General features: G+C 42.5%; 1 protein-coding gene across 9 annotated transcripts in view; it reads right to left on the minus strand.

Annotated features, from left to right (window-relative positions):
* Positions 1–247: 247 nt before the first annotated feature.
* The window catches only part of TRIM9 (tripartite motif containing 9), a 104,511-nt gene continuing 88,916 nt past the window's right edge, over positions 248–15,842 (minus strand). Inside the window, exons 8-13 of one of the 9 annotated variants that reach the window (XM_007192847.3) lie at positions 11,440–11,628; positions 8,844–8,885; positions 8,396–8,419; positions 7,265–7,568; positions 4,792–4,954; positions 248–2,753 (exon numbers count right to left, since the gene is read on the minus strand). In XM_007192847.3, the coding sequence (XP_007192909.1) occupies positions 2,691–2,753; positions 4,792–4,954; positions 7,265–7,568; positions 8,396–8,419; positions 8,844–8,885; positions 11,440–11,628 (785 nt within the window). In that variant the 3' untranslated portion in view covers positions 248–2,690. The remainder of the gene's footprint in view (positions 2,754–4,791; positions 4,955–7,264; positions 7,569–8,395; positions 8,420–8,843; positions 8,886–11,439; positions 11,629–15,842) is intronic. The other 8 variants (XM_007192848.3, XM_007192846.3, XM_007192849.3 and 5 more) reach the window with 8 other exon arrangements.

Here is a 15,842-nt window from a genome sequence, read left to right on the forward strand (position 1 = left end):
AGGTGGTTGGAAAAAGGTGCGGTAAGTGTCCTTCTGCCCAGCTGTAACTAATTACAGGCCTCTGCGCCTTCAAAAGGTCACCGAGAGGACACTCACGCATGCCCAGTTGAGGGGTTGGTCATCCTATCCAGTCTTAATCAGCTCAGCTGGAACTAGACACAGCTGACGCCAAGTTCCTGGAAAACCACTCCCGCCAACATCTTATAGTTTAGGCTGCGAGCCGAGTCCTAAAACAACCTAAATTAGGGAAGGCAGGTGAAATGGATTTAACTCGTGCTTTCGATATGCTTTTAGATCATGTTTTCCTTTTAATATAAAACCAAGGCTGTTCATTTGAAAAGGCTAGTTGTTCTAATTATTTAAAAACAATCGTATTGCTTAGCCACTCCAAGAAGTGGTGAAGGAACCAGGTTAGAAAAAGTCAGTGACACTGTATCTTGCAGTACAAGTTTGTGGAGCTTCTAGGAGCAGGTTTGTTAAGGTAAGTCCCCAGTGTTTGGAGGCAAACCCTCAACAGCATCTCGCTGTTAATGTTTCATACTAAGTTAAGATTCAGGAGGTCAGCACCACTAGGCGACAGTGCAAGGCTCCTGAGGAGATGGAATGAAGTGCAGGTGTTTTCCCGAGCTCTGCGGGACCTTCCAATGACACTTTGCTCTGACAAAGGCGAATTGTCGTCCCCAAAAGGCAAAAACTAAGAAATTCTAAAGAGACATAGGATGGCCTCTCATAAAAACCATTTATTGGCACACCAGAAATATCCATCTGTTCTAGTACAGTGTCTGTATGCATCTATAACTGCAATTCTGTGTAAACTACGTGTTACCGGTCACTAGAAATCTGATTAGCAGGATGAATTTAATAAGGAACAAGAGTAACTATGAGTCTACCGCGGCCCAGCCATCGAGTCTCATTGGAGCATAAATCATATATCAAATTAGTGTTGGCCTGCAACAGAATGTTTCTGTAGCCAAGAAAAACCAAGGTGGACACAAACAGGATAGCACCTATTCAATAAATCAGGGACACTTAACTAGAAAAACACCACAGCTGATAGAAATAATCTAAATAAAGTAAGCCCAAAAGTAAATTATTAGCTATTTACATATATTACTTTTTGCCCAAACTTTAATTTGTTAGCTTTCCCATCCTACCTCTTCCCTTTTGTTATTCTTGTTTTTTTTTTCATGGTGAATTTCTTGGCTCCCTGGCAAATATTTAGACAACTAACCAGAACCTCTTTCTAGGTGCTACATTTTCTAAAACTTCATGTCAAACAAAAGGATCTGAAGGGTAGCTTATATAAGTCTATCTCTACACGGAAGTAATAAGCTTATTATTCTGCTATCCATCATAGCAATGACCTACAATTTCATTTCCTCCCAAACATTATTTGAACAATTCCAGAAAGTTGGGATGTGAATGGCAGCAGAGAGGATGGATTGTTCTTTTGTAACAGGCACAGATAGTGAGTCTACACGGAGACAAGCGCATTAATCCTGAGAATGTGAATGCTGTGAACTGCAACTTAAGATCCTCCATTACGGACAATGAGTCCTCCTCCTTCTGGTCATTAACTTTTTTTCACATTTATTTTTAAGGCTTAGTATCATTGCAGCATTAACAAATAAGAATGCTGACATCATTTCTACCAAAGAAGGACTCTGTGGTGAATGGCAGCAGGTACCATAATTAAAATAGCACAGTTGAAAAGGCATTGAGTTGGTGTGTTTCTGGTGCTATGGCCAGAATATATGGATTTTTAGCATCATTCTAGGGGATCTGAAAGATCTTACCAATGAGCCTCTTTGGCCCTTGTTTATTTCCTTCCTAATACTAATAACAATTTGTAATAATTTTATTTTTGATTTGTTCTCCTAGGACAATATAAGCTCCAGGAGGGCAGAGACCACACCTGTGTATTCACCACTCTGTCTCCATTGTCTAGAACAGTGCCTGGTCCAGAATCGGTTCTCAATTAAAAACTTGTAAATAAATGAACCAAATCATGAAGTCCCCTGCCCTGCCTATATTTAGAGACCTTCCAATTTCATTCAGTGACCAGATTTTCTGGCCTGTCCTAATGACCTAGCTGTCCTGTGAGCCTACCCATCTGTCTTTGTGTAGTCGTGTTGCTGATATTTTTGTGCTTCAGTGGATAGTAAAACTTTTCATTGCTGAAAAGACTAGCTTTGCAGAGCTAACGCTGCATGAGAGGTCACAGGACAAGAACATTCAAGAACATTCTAAACGGCCAGCTCCAAATTCAGCTCATTCTTCCTTACCTCTCCCTACTACCTACCTCTTTGACAGAAAGTTTAAGAAAAAAGTTATCAGGAGAATTTTCTCTTGGCAGTGCCAGTTCAGTAAGTCACCAATGACATGATCAAAGGAGAAAGAAAAGATAACTCACCTACATTAAAAAAAAATAATGTAAATAAAAGCAAAATCTGGCTGTGGAAACAAAGTGACATGGTGGGCTGTCTAGGTCTTCCGTTGGTTAGAATTGCTGAACATGGAAGAGAAAGCAGGCTTTACAGCAGTAGAGAGGCTGGAGGGAAAGGGGGGCTGCGGGGTGTGAGGACCAGCATCTCTCTCCTCCTCCGTTTCCCTCCAGCTCTGGCTGAGCTCCTTGCTGTTGCGCTCAGGCGGAGGTGAGAACAGGCAGCTGGCGCCTCCACAGCACATCTTTAGGCTATTGACGCTCTGCTCGAGTAGCAGTCGGGGACTGGGAGCCCCGTGTGAAGCGTGACCTGTGGGAAGAGACTGTGAGTCCCGAAGGCACTGCAGGATCCCCGCCTGCACCCCCTCCCCAGAGCACAGTGGGTGTGTTCCTCACTCAAAAGGGGATCTGTTCAGTTTTCTGTAACGTCTATTCTAGCAGACATTAAAGAGAATTCTAGTAGAGTTCAGCCTGTGCTAAGAACCTGGCCACCATGCTGGGCTCCCCAATCTTGGAGACACTTGATAATATGGTTCGCATCCACTTGCTTCTTCAACGGATTCTGGGGAGATTGTGTTCCTATGACTGAAGACACAGGCATTGATCTGCTTGTAGAAAAGCCTGTTGGCCACACGGCAGTGATCACTGCCATGTCCATGGACAGAAAGCAGATGTGCAGACAACCCTTCCCCTATTATTTGTCCACTAGTTATTCCAGTTAGGATAAGCCTTTCATTTAGGGATGGACTACATGATTGCCAGGTATGAAGAAACGTGGGCACTTATTTAATATTTCACTGAATTTTGTCCAACCTCATACTTCAGCTGCACGGACCAGGCTAGAACCATTTCATGCACTGCTGTCTGTCATCTCTCCCCTTCTTGTCTTGTCCCTGTCTTCCCCAGCCCAAGAGTCTTTCTCTAAAGATACTCAGAACATCCTGGAAACCCCTAAAGAGCGTCGAGTACAATATTCTTTGCAAGGGAAACAGCTGAAAATGTGGAAAACTTTGAATGAGGGTTTTCTAAGACACACTTCTAGGGAAATCTATAGCTTTCTTTTGTCCAATGTAGAGGCTGCACACTGATAGATTAGATTTCAGCCGTCCGGAAAAACCCATCTAGTTGCAGCAAGACAGAAGGGCAGAGGTCACTGGGTTGCAATCACTTCTACTGCACATACTGATAAACAACAATGGATTTTTAAAATAGCTCCCAAGACGTGGTTTTATATACAGCAAAAATCACCAGCAGTGTTTTGATTCTCAAGCCCTCTCTATCCTATCGTAAGGCAGCCATTTGCTGAATGAGGGTCACAGCTGATGATGAGTTCTGGCTCAAGACGGAAGTGAAAGCTCCCATCCCGGCAGAGGCTGGCAGGGCACACCCTCCCGCATGGCTCTGATCTTCTCTCCCACGGCCCCTCATCTGCCCCAGCTGCCACCTCCTGGCCCTTCCTTGCTTAAGTGAGGCCCCTCGTGCCTTAGAAACTTTGTCCCGGCTGTTCCCTCTGCCTGGAAAGCCCCACACAGCTCACTCCCTCACCCCCTTCAAGGCTCAGCTCACCTGTGACTACAATAAGGCCCACCTATGCTGACCACGCTGCTTAGGACGGCCACTGCCCTCCCAACCCCGGCACTCTTGGTCCCTTACCCTTCCCTCGGTCTTCTCTCCACTGGATATCGCCTTCTAACATACTATATAATTAACATAGCAATTGTGCTTATTATTCACTGTCTGTCTCCTATAACTAGAATGTGAGCCCTAAGAGGGAAAGATTTTTGTTTTGTTTTCACTGATAAACAATACTCATAATACTTCACTAGTGCCTGACATATTAAAGGCACTCAACAGATATTTGTTGAGTGAATGAATGAGAAGAACTTGTTGTTTTTATTTACAATAAATCATCAGTATGTGTTTTCTGTCCCCGAAGCGCCTGACAGAACTGATAAGAGTGCAGAGAAAACGCTCCAAATTTCTGAGCGTCGTGCTAGCACTTCAGGCTCACACCTTCACTTCTCAGGCACTCACGGCGCTTTGCCTCAGTCATTTCATTTGTTTTCATGCCAGCTGATTCAAGAGTTTCCTTTCTACTAGAGAGGGATCTAGGGCTCAGAGGGACGATCATTAGCCAGCCACGCAGAGAATCCCAGTTTCCCACCTGCTGTTCACTAGATTGTGTCTAAATATAACCGAGGGGCTTACGCCGGTCTGGAATCATCTCACTTGTCACGTCCATCCCACCCGGCGCCCCCCCTTCCTCCGCGTCTCGGTCTGGGCCTTCGGTGGGCAGGGGCTGAGTTCGCTGCCCGCGGGCAGCCTCAGAAGCAGAGTCTGCAGCTCACCTGCACGTTCCTGTTCAGGCTGACTGCCGGGAAGAACAGCCCTTCCACGTTCTCAAACGCGATGGGACCTTGCTGCTCGTCGTTGATAAAAAATGTCAAGGTTTTTCTGTTTAAGTCTAGGAGGATCCCGATCGTGGCCCCCTTTGTGATCCCTCCCTCAGTTCTGTGGGAAAAGAAAACATGGGGTTTCACTTGCCTGTCATCATTCTAGAAGCTTCCCGTTTCGTATGGTTAAACCAGTATTTTTTAACTTGTTTAAAAGTATCGTTCCTCATCCCCACCCCAGGAGCCTTTTAAAACATTTTTCCGCCTAATCGCCCCTCCTCACTTACAATTTTAATACCGCAGATATACTGTGTATCTGCTTATGGGCTGTACGTATATCTGTGCTTTATATATATAAAAAGTAAGATCTTTTGCTCGATCCCTGGAAAACCAATTTTCACTCCCCTGTTGAGAATGTATAGGTTCATTGCGCTGCTCTGCTGTTGCTGAGAGTGAACTCCTTCATACAGGGTCTCTACACGCAGTCGCCTAGTAGAAAACAAAGCATCAAAGGCCAAGGGCAAAAAGTAGCCTTTGGGCTATCAGAGCTCTGCCTAGAGCTGGGTCTCACGCTTTGCACATATGGTGTGAATTAAACATCATTAAATACAAAATGATTTAATTTGAAAGTCAAAGAAGCACTTAAGCTGAACCTAAAACACATGCATGAAAAATTGGATTTGGGCCCTTATGCTATCCATGAAAGAGAAAAGCTCATTCCAGAAAGATGGTCATTTGGGGCATGCTGAATTTGAATTGAGAAGTTGGAGGCTCTTCATAAAATGGCAACACCGAAGAAGAGGAATCTCCTCTCTGTAAGGTGAAATAATTAATTATACTGTAGGAGGTGGAGTGACTGTCATTTGACCACGAATTGTGTCTTACGCTTCCATTGATGGTTTCACAAAAGCCATTAAGCATGGATGATCAGATTCGTCTTTTTCCTCCTCTTTGAGAGCTAGCAATACTGAACTTCAGCCTCATCTCAGCAGAGCACAGAAATGTTAGGGTGTTGTTCTTTCCCCCGGCACGCAGAACACAGACTGCACATAGTGGTTAAAACACAGGGGTATCAATTTCATCTCGGAAATTCACAGCTTCAGCAACGAAGGCACTGGTGACGCGCCGTTTGCGTGCAAGCAGAGGTGTTCTGCCTTAAGAAGGTGTTTCTCTGCATAGTGTGGCAGTTGTGTTATTACTCACTCCTTCACTCCAAAATAAAGAAGCTAAAAGGAAAAAGTAAGCGTGGTACATGGCATCAGGGATCTGGTGACAGAGGGTCCCCCCAGATGTGAATTACTGAAGACAATGGCTTATATACATCTAGTAGGATTTGATATCAGGCTGGAATGGCATGTGTGCTCACTTCAAGTGATGGTGAATAATACACAACTGAATGCAGATGTATAGAAACTCTCCAAGGGAACAGGAAGTGAAGGCCCTAGGAGTCCTACTGGCTAGAAGAGGGGCGGTGATGAGGACACAGAAGAAGCTGAGACCGTGGAGTCCACTGCCTGTCACTGCCTGACTCACTTTCCTTGTGATCCAACTGAATACAACTGTATTTTTGTTTTTTTCCCAGAGACACCAATGAGAATGTATCCTGGGGAAATCTTTGAGAATCAGGTGGACCAGGATCCATAAAAGACACTTCTCTACCTAGGAAATTTGTGACAAATACATTTGAGGAAGAAAACACAAACCAAATGAAAGAGGAGGTCTAGAAAAAATATGATAGCATGGGTTAAATTATACTTGCCTATATTTCGGTGTTAAAGGAAAACCTTTACCTTTGTTCTCTTTCCCCAGCAAACTGGGTACTCTGAATCCATACAATAATAAGAGGGTTCTTCAAGTATGAAACTATCCAAATAGGCATCCATACGACTTAGTTTAATGAATGGCTACTATTCTGAGAGGTGGCATTGATAATAATCATAATAAGAAGAACAGTGGCTTCTATTTTTGGGTGGATGGGAGGCATTTTTGCATGATTCATGTAATCGTGGGAACACTTATGCGTGGAAAAACATGATTTTCCTAATTGGTGGATTTGCAAACCGGTGTTCAGAAAAACTAAGTATCTTGTCCAACAGTGCTTCTCTGGTAAGTTGTAAGTCTGGAGTTTAGAATCCTGGAAGGTTTTTCTATAATACACATGCACGAGGATTCTTAGTTTCCAGCCCTGGGTGGTACGTAGCCATGAGGGACCTAGGAAAGTACTCATGTCTCTGTCATTATGCAAATAAAATAAAAGGAAACTCCAGGATGGACTCAGCCAAGAGCAGTAGGACTTCTGCTTAATAAAGATCACCTGCCTGTCTATCTTCATGTTGTCTGTTTAACAGGTCTCTGAACCTGGGCTCTCGCTCTCGACCAGAAGCCAAAGTGAAGAAGGCTTGGCTTGGGGGTAGGGGCTGCAGGGTACCTGTTGGTGTGCGAGTTGTTGTGCATGAACCAGCTCCGGTTATTATCCACATACATTGCCCAGGCTTTGTCGTCCTTTCCTAACATCACATCCTTCATCACGTCGATGCGAGCCACGCCAAAGGCAGGGTCTGGGTGGTTGTCATAGCGATCCACCGTGAGCTCCCAGTAGTGGACGCCTTTGGAGAAGCCAGTCTTCCCCAGCACCACCCGGTCATCGTAGCTACTGCAGGTCACAGTCAGGTTGTCATTGGAGAAGATGATGTCAGAGTGCGCCGAGCCAGGGTCAAAAGCAAACCAGGCCACTGGGAACAACAGAAGGGAGGGCGGTTACTAAGACGGACCCACTGAGCTCACGCCATAACGCACTCCTGGGCCGGAGAGGAGCATCTTGTCCCGTTTTCATGCTTCCATGCGGGAAGGAGGTGTCCAGGGCCAGAAGGGGCTGTGAGTGAGCAGACGGGGGGCACTTCCTGGGAGCTAGGGCTCTCTGCGCCCAGAAGGAGACAGAGGACACACGACCGATTCAGCAGGGGTTACCTGACTCAGACTGCACTCCCAGCCAGGTGATCCGGGAGTGAAGTGGCATCGACTTTGGAAGGCGCAAGTCCCTTCACCCGGTGACTGGCAGAACAGTACACCAGAGACATAAGGGGAGAGGGCTGCGCTAAGATGCCTGTGTAACCCTGAGACGGGGAGGCTAGGAGCTAGAGTCCTAGATGGAGGAGGGATAAAACACACTCAGTGAAACAAGGAAATATCCCTTCTGCAGAAGTGCTCATATCTACTCGTTTGGAAAATTTCCTCAGTGTTAGCGAAAGCTCAAAAGCTCCGAAGCTATCAGCAACAGAAACTAATTTTCATGAGTGATTGTGACTTGGATGTAAGACAGGTTGCTTCCTTCACCACAAATGCAGTTTGCGTGTTACTCCTAAAACTAACGTGTAAAACGTTTTGGACGTTAGGTGCAGATGGAATGACGTCTTTGTACACAGCGCTGTGCCCGAGTTCTAAATGTCACCTACCCAGAACATGCTCTGGACAGATGAAATGGCTGATTTATCAAATCTGTGAGCCACCTCACATGCACTTTGGTCTCTGCTATTTGTAACAGAATAAGTTTATTCCATACCTGCCAACAGCTTTTTAATATCAACTGTTGTCATTCCGAGTGAAAGGCATGGGAGAGAGAAATAGGAAGCAAAATTGACATTGATAAGAAAACATGTCTCTTCTGATAGACTAATACCAAAAAAGGGCTCAGTTCAAAACTGCATACACTACTCAGTTTAAAACCATATCGGTCTGATTAGTACCTTTGCCCACAAGTGCTCTGCTTATAGAGAGTGCTTTGCATTGATGTACAAGAAATCTGGGGGAAAAGTAATCTTCTCTGAGGCATAACATTTAAAAATACAGACTCATTTTTCTGCGTATGTGAGAAACTGCTATAATGGGATTTGAATGACAATTAGACAATTTTATTGACATAGAATAAGCTGTCACCCTTTATTTTGTGACGGGAGTGGAGCATACCAAGCACATAAGTAAAAGATGACAATGACAATAGGTATACTTGCCTAATTGAGAGTAAGGTGCAGATTGTGTCTCAAAATTGCATCCTATAAAGAGATACTACACATCAAAGCTATGAAAAAACAACCAGGTCAATAAAAATTATTTGTATACATGTAAAAAGCACCAGCTGAAGAGAGTCACCAGAGGCCTGATTCATGAAAAACCAAAGCCCTTTCTATGTTAGTTTACTTGCCTGGGTAAAAATTGCCTCTCTGCTCTTTCAAAATGAATAGTACATCTTTTTTGTTTTGTTTTGTTTTCATTTAATAAAGTCTCCTCCAATTGTTTCTAAACTGTAGAGCTTAAATTTTCATCATCTTCCAAGTTTAATCTTTTCCACGAAAGTTTCCATATTCAGAAGAAAATGAGAAAAATTCATCCAATTGAAATGGAGAAATCACTGAATCTTGATAAAACTCCATTCTACATCATTATTCCATGTACTTCTAACTCTGGTTATGCCCAAAGGCCTTTGCTGTGACTTGGGCTCAAGTCACATGATAATTATATAACTAAATGTGTAATGTAATCCTTATGTTAATAAATACAACTGGTAATTATTAATAATGACATGAATTAAATGTAGCAAATATGAGAATGACCTCATCTCTTTCTTAGATTGTTTTACTACATGAGTGCTTTTCACCTAAGGGAGGGGAGGGGGGATGGTGCTGATTGGGGTGGGAGTGACCTCAGAGATGTATTGGAATCACCTGTGCAACTTTTGCAACCATCTCCCTCTTTCCTTAACATGCCCTTACCTACTCCATGAGAAGTTTCATCAGGGTGGATGAAGCAGTCTAGTCTTAAAATGTTCAAAGGTGTGTGAACTACAATTTCAAGTGCTGTCAGTGACTGATCTAGGAAATGTGTTTTTGATGAGCACCAGGGTATCTCCTAGAAAGGATCATTTAATTTTTTTTTCAATTCAGTAAGGCCTTTATGTGCTAAATAAAGGACAATACACTGAATTAAAAGAATTTTAGAAGAATTAAGAAAGCACCTTAGAAAGGACTAATGCTTAAATTAAAAACAAAATGTAAAGATTATGATCTTACTTTTAGGTTTTTTTTTTCCCTGGGATGAATTCATATGCAGAATAATCATTTTCTCCAACTCATGGCTGATACTTATGTTTAGTTTCTATCAATTATCACTTCAATTCCTATTCACAGGTTAGAACTTAGTGAGTACAGGACACCTGGAGTTTTAAAACTGAATCTCATATCCAGCTTTGGAAATAAATTTGTAGAATCTGAATAGGGCTTTTAAATTTTTTAAATGAATCATGCCTTGTGCAAGTCTTTTTCAAAACAAGTTTTCTGAAATCTTTTTTACACTACTTTAAACACACCATCGTACATTTAAGTTTCAACGATACAACTAGAACAATGGTGTCAAATACAGCCATCAAATATCCCCAAACCCACATATTTTATTCTTGAGACAATATACATTACAAAGACTATAACAATATTTCAGTACATTAGACACAAGTGGAAAGGCTTCCATAACAAAGCATGTTTAAAAGCCAATAGCGCACAGAAAAACAATAAGAAACATAAAAGCACAAAGAAAAATGTCATTTTAAAGAGAGCTTGAAGTCCCTGCATCCTTTTTGCACTGTCATGCTGTGGCCTTCTTCATTCCAGGATGTGGGATGAGCAAACAGAATAAAATAACAAAAAAAAGAAACCTTTGGAAATATGAAATGTGCATCATGTGTATCCCTGATTACAATATAGTCCTGAAGAGATCAAATAGGACTGCAGTTTAGATATTTTAAGATTCTATTGGCTAGACAGAGTTCACGGCATAGTATCACTAGTCCAGCTTCCTGAAATCAGCCTGAAGCCATGTCACAACCCTCTTGGCTGTGGGAAACTTTGGGAAGCCAGACTTTTCAGTGACTCTCATCTTTGGGCCTTAGGCTAGTTGAGGGTTTCTGATTTAGCTGGTGGTGGTGGTTCCTCCCCTTTGCTTAGAAAAAAATCAGCCATGCCCCCGACTGTCTGACCAGTGAGCACAGGCTTCGGCAGGAAATACTTTCACTTTCTGCTCTCTGGTTTGCCTGCTTTGTATGATGCATTCTGCTGTTGGCAAGTTTTTTACTTTTATTTTTTCAATAAAGATCTCTTGAGTCTATGTTTAATCAGACACTCCAGGCTGGATGCACTGATCCAGTCTCCCAGACACAGCTGGTTTCCTGGATACAGCAGGGTTGGGTTGCAAACCTCCATACTAAGGCCACAGCCTCCACTCAGCCAGCACCTGCGCGTGCTATGCCATTGCATGTGATGATAGAGCAGGTTTCCCATGGTGGTACCAGCTTGTGCAAAAAGAACAACTTCACTCATCACTTTCCGACACCATTATATACATTGACCACAGCTCGATGGTTGGTCCTCACACCACACACACACAAGAATGCCACAAAGCTCCATCATCCAAATGCTCCTCATACGGGAAGCAGGCCACAGACATACAGACTAGCTCATCACCCCCTGCACGCACATGAACGCCAAGAACGAAACAGGTATTCAGAGATGCCTTCAAGGCACATAGATGGAGAGGAGAGGTCAGACGAGCTCAGCTCACCCGGTGCATTGAGAGACTGTAAAGAGGAATGCAAGCTCAGCTGATGGGGTGAGGGCCGGAAATCAAAGTAGGATCTCCTGGGGAAGCTGGGCTGTAGATTAAGGGTGGAGGAGAAAGGACTCATTCTACGGAGCGGCAATCTTTCCGAAGGCACTGGAAAAGGGACTGTCTGTTCTTCTGAATCTGTGTCTAAATGTAAGATCAATGCAAACTAGAGATCAGAAATCCGCCACCTGCTGTGCACAGTTTTCCCCAAGACCTGCCTTACGGATGCACTTTCACAAAGCCTCATCCACCCCATAGTTGCCAATGTGGTTTGAGACTGGGAGGGAATTCTCGGCAGGTCGCAACCCGTGACCAGAGGATACTTCAAATATCACAGGCAATTGTTTTCTCTTCTCCCAATTTTTAGTGGTAGAGAAAGTATTGGAAGTTTCCGTTTAATTAAATATCTTTAGAGTTGAATTTAGAAACCTTAGAGGTAAATTTTACCCATTGATGACCAAGAGGAGATTAATACTTCACCCTCTCCAGCTCCCTTGAATGTTACTACCTGTACAACAATGGCTTCTTAAAGAGTTTCTATTTAGGAGGTGACGATTTTGACCAACTCTTTGGTGTTCCATATTTTCCCTTTTGCCTCTTATTTTTTCTGTTTCTAAATGGACGAGATGGTTTTTCTATACCAGCACACTCAAGACTTGCTCTTTGAATAGGAGAGGAAGATAGGGCTGAACAAGTAATCAGGGAAGGAGCCTTACCTTTGTTTCTGAATTAAGTTGAGACCCTAGGGATGCCCTTGAACATCTCTGGTTCTCTAACAATAAGCAGACCATGGGCAGTGCTGAGGTGCATTTGTGGCAAAAATGTCTTTATTTTCAGATAGTCAGGTCTGGCATGAAGATCACTATTATCCCAGAGTAAGGACATATCAATTACTTGATTTGGTTCTAACATTTAGAGTAATTTAGAGGTAGTTCCTCTAAATTACTAAAATCATTCCTTTCTCTTTTGTTGAACAATAGGTGGTTGTATGCAGTAGGGTTATCTGGTCAGAGACAGATGTTTTACCAATAGGGGCCTTCTTAGAGCTCAGTTTGATAGTAATAATTTAGGAAATACAGATGGCATGATGGTAGTATTCTATGTCCAAAACCACCAAGGAACTTTCTTCTCATTGAAAAAATAATTTTGTTTTGGTGGCCAGAGAGTGTTCCTGGGAATATTTTTCTGGTTTGAGTTTGTTAGCATGTTCCTCTGTGTTGAACACATCCTTATGCTATCCAGATGCTGTTCTGCACATGCTCAGTGGAGCACGTGTGCGCAGAACGGGATTCTATTTGAAGAGCTCAGAGCAAGGGCATTGGCGGAGCATTTCAGTTTAATACTGCCAACCCAGTCTTATTTTCATTTCTGAACATATTAAAATTAGCTTTTCAGGCTTTAGACTTATCCTTGGGGGAAATTTTTTTCTTTTTCTTTTTTTCTTTTTTATAGAAAAGTGTAAAGCAGATTTTCAGAGAAAAGAAATGGCTACTTATGGAGTTAAGGCTTTGTGTTCCCAATAATAATACATTCCAATTTTCTTCTACCTAAACTTCAAATGGTTTGGGTAATTTGGCATGTGTGATCATTTCCTTGTTCAGAAATAATTTACATTATAATGATCTCAGGGGGGAATTAGTCTTTTAGTTTAATGGAAAAATTTGAAAGACAATTGCACAGCACCACAGACTGATATGGGCTTCTTTTAGGGAGAGAATTTACAACTATATTTATCTCAGTAAAATATTTTTACCAAGAATTTGCTTGGAAATGTATTTTTCACCAAGTGATAATAATTAATTCATTATACTTAAAATACTTGTTGCCCTGAAAATTAAGGGAAAGGACATATATAGCAGAATGAATTTCAGAGTATATTGAACTCTCGAGTAACCATCTGAAAACCAGTGAAGAGACGTGTACTGAATCCAGACTCAGGGAGCATATGCAATCCCATCATACTCACCGTTTCTATTCTCAGCACCAGGAAGAAGCACTTAGAGTTGGTGATGGTACCACTCTGCGGGATGGGGCTGAGGGCAGCTATGGTTATTCATGGGATTAATAACTTGACACTAAAATGGTTAGCTCTTCTATGCTTTTATGTAGATCCGTTATTTATTGATGACCCAATTGTCCCTGACTCCTCTCAATCGTGAACCATGCTCTCTATTCAAGCAAGCTTATTTAATACACATGTTACCCAATCACTCCATCTCTGTCTCTGAGTTTTTCCCACCTATGGCCTCCCATACCCTACCAGCTGGGCTCTTACCCCATTTTCTCTAAGAAGCTCCTAAAAAAAACTTCCTACCTCGTCATGAAAATTGTCCAAATGAAGTGCAAGAGAGAGAGCACTTTCCACTTGATCCCAGCAGACTCTTTGTGCCCTTTCCCATGGGCACATGGTGCAAGTGTTGGGTCAGTTGCCTACAGGTCATCTAAGTCACTTGATATTACCTTAGGTTGCAGGAGTCTTAGAGGGAAGACACTTATCTCGATAAAATCTGAGCAGCAGTCACAAGCTTCCCCTTGAAGTCCCCTAGGTTGAGGATCTCATGGCCTCCGGGCAGCCCCCTCCTGTTTGCAGTTATTGCTTACATTGGTCTGGATATATCTCTTTGGGAACTCGACTCCTTAATCGTAGCATTACTATCCGAGGCCCTACAGAACGGCGTGCTAGTTCTTCAATTATTTGATAGCAGTCACCGGTCCCCTTTAAATCATCCCTTTTCTGGGATAAATAGAATCGATTTCCAACCTTTCTTCTAGGGTGTGGATTTCAAATCTTTACTCTCCTCATCGTGCCCCTCTGGACATGTTCAAAGACATGAACCAAAGACAGTAAGACAATACTGGGAACAGTGGTGCCACACCCACGTTTAGCCAAATCACACAACTAACACTGAGCCTACACACAGCTACCCGAGTGTATTCTGTGTTATACCCAGGACGCAGGAAGGATGTACATCCCACTTCCTTACCTCTCCTTCAAAGCACAATTACTGAGATCTGGAGAAGGCTTTTCAGCCATTAATATTGTTAGTCACGACAAAGAGGAATTGGGTTAGTGCTTTTTTTCAGAATACATGATATGAAGCTACGTTTCAGGTCATAGCTAATAACCAGGATAACTATTATTAATTTTTCATGTATAGGTCGCTGGAGGAAGAAAAATAGCCCCTTCGAAGATTTTTAATCTCTTGTCATGTTTCATCACATGCACTGATCCTGTCTGCTGAAGAGCTTTGCTGAGCAAAAGCAGTTTAGCTGGAAAGAGCAATGGGAAGCAGAATGCCAGTGGAATACTGGTGTGGCAGCTCCGGGCATACCAGTAACTCTGGGATGGGGACTGCATTTATACTGGGAGCGTGACAAGACACACTTTCCCTCAACTCTGTCAGTGACCATCACTCTCCTCTTGCCTTTGCCTGAACTGCTTTCCCTTCCCACCTGGATTGGCTGGACTCTGGAGTTGGGGCCTCTGCTTGAAAGAAGTAATCAAGAATTATCAAAGCAAAGATTGGCTGGGGACCACACTTATTATTTATTTACTGACTTTTGGGTTTGAGGCAAAAAAAGAATATTTAAGTGGTGTGCTCCTTTTTTGCCTTACTGTATATTTATTTTATTTGTTCATTAGCAGACATTGCGTTAGACCTGAGCAGCTGGGAAATGGGACACATGAAGTTGGGAGGAGAACTGACCGTTATTTAGAGAAAATCTGTATCTTATACTACTAATTGGTTTTTATACTTCTGAGGGTAGAATTTCTTGACTGATTCCAACATGTACAGTGCACTAAAGATTTCTACAGATGTGGAATATTTGGAAATGTAAAGTACAGTCTTTGAGGTATTATTTCTGGAATTCAAAGAGGAAAGGCAAACTGACAGGGATTCCATACGCTAACCCAGCTTCTTTTGTGCTCTCATAGAATTCTTGGTTATCTTCCTGTCTGGTAGTGAACAGCTTCATAACTTAAGCAGTCCTTAGACGCTGGTTCAACAAGATGGTTGTATTTCAGAGTACAGTAAGGCAAGATATGTCACTAAGAGCTGCACAAGCAGCGTTAAAGATAAGTTTCAGTTCAATTATAAACCAGCTGTAAAATAATTTGCTTTTGTTGGGAAGACTTTAAAAGAGACAAAGAAACAAATGAAGGGGTTGTGTGTCCTTAAATGATCTAATAAGCATCCAAAGTCACAGTTATGTCCCACTGGTACATAATTTACAATGAAAGGTGGTATTATAATCTTTCTTAAGTGTGGCATTAATTGCAGTTGAGAAGTGAGAAACACTTCTGTTCTGAAAAGCTCCTTTTAAAAGAAGAAATGAAACAGCCTCTTTCCACCCTT

Source organism: Balaenoptera acutorostrata, chromosome 3, assembly GCF_949987535.1.
Source record: "Balaenoptera acutorostrata chromosome 3, mBalAcu1.1, whole genome shotgun sequence".
NCBI lineage: Eukaryota > Metazoa > Chordata > Mammalia > Artiodactyla > Balaenopteridae > Balaenoptera > Balaenoptera acutorostrata.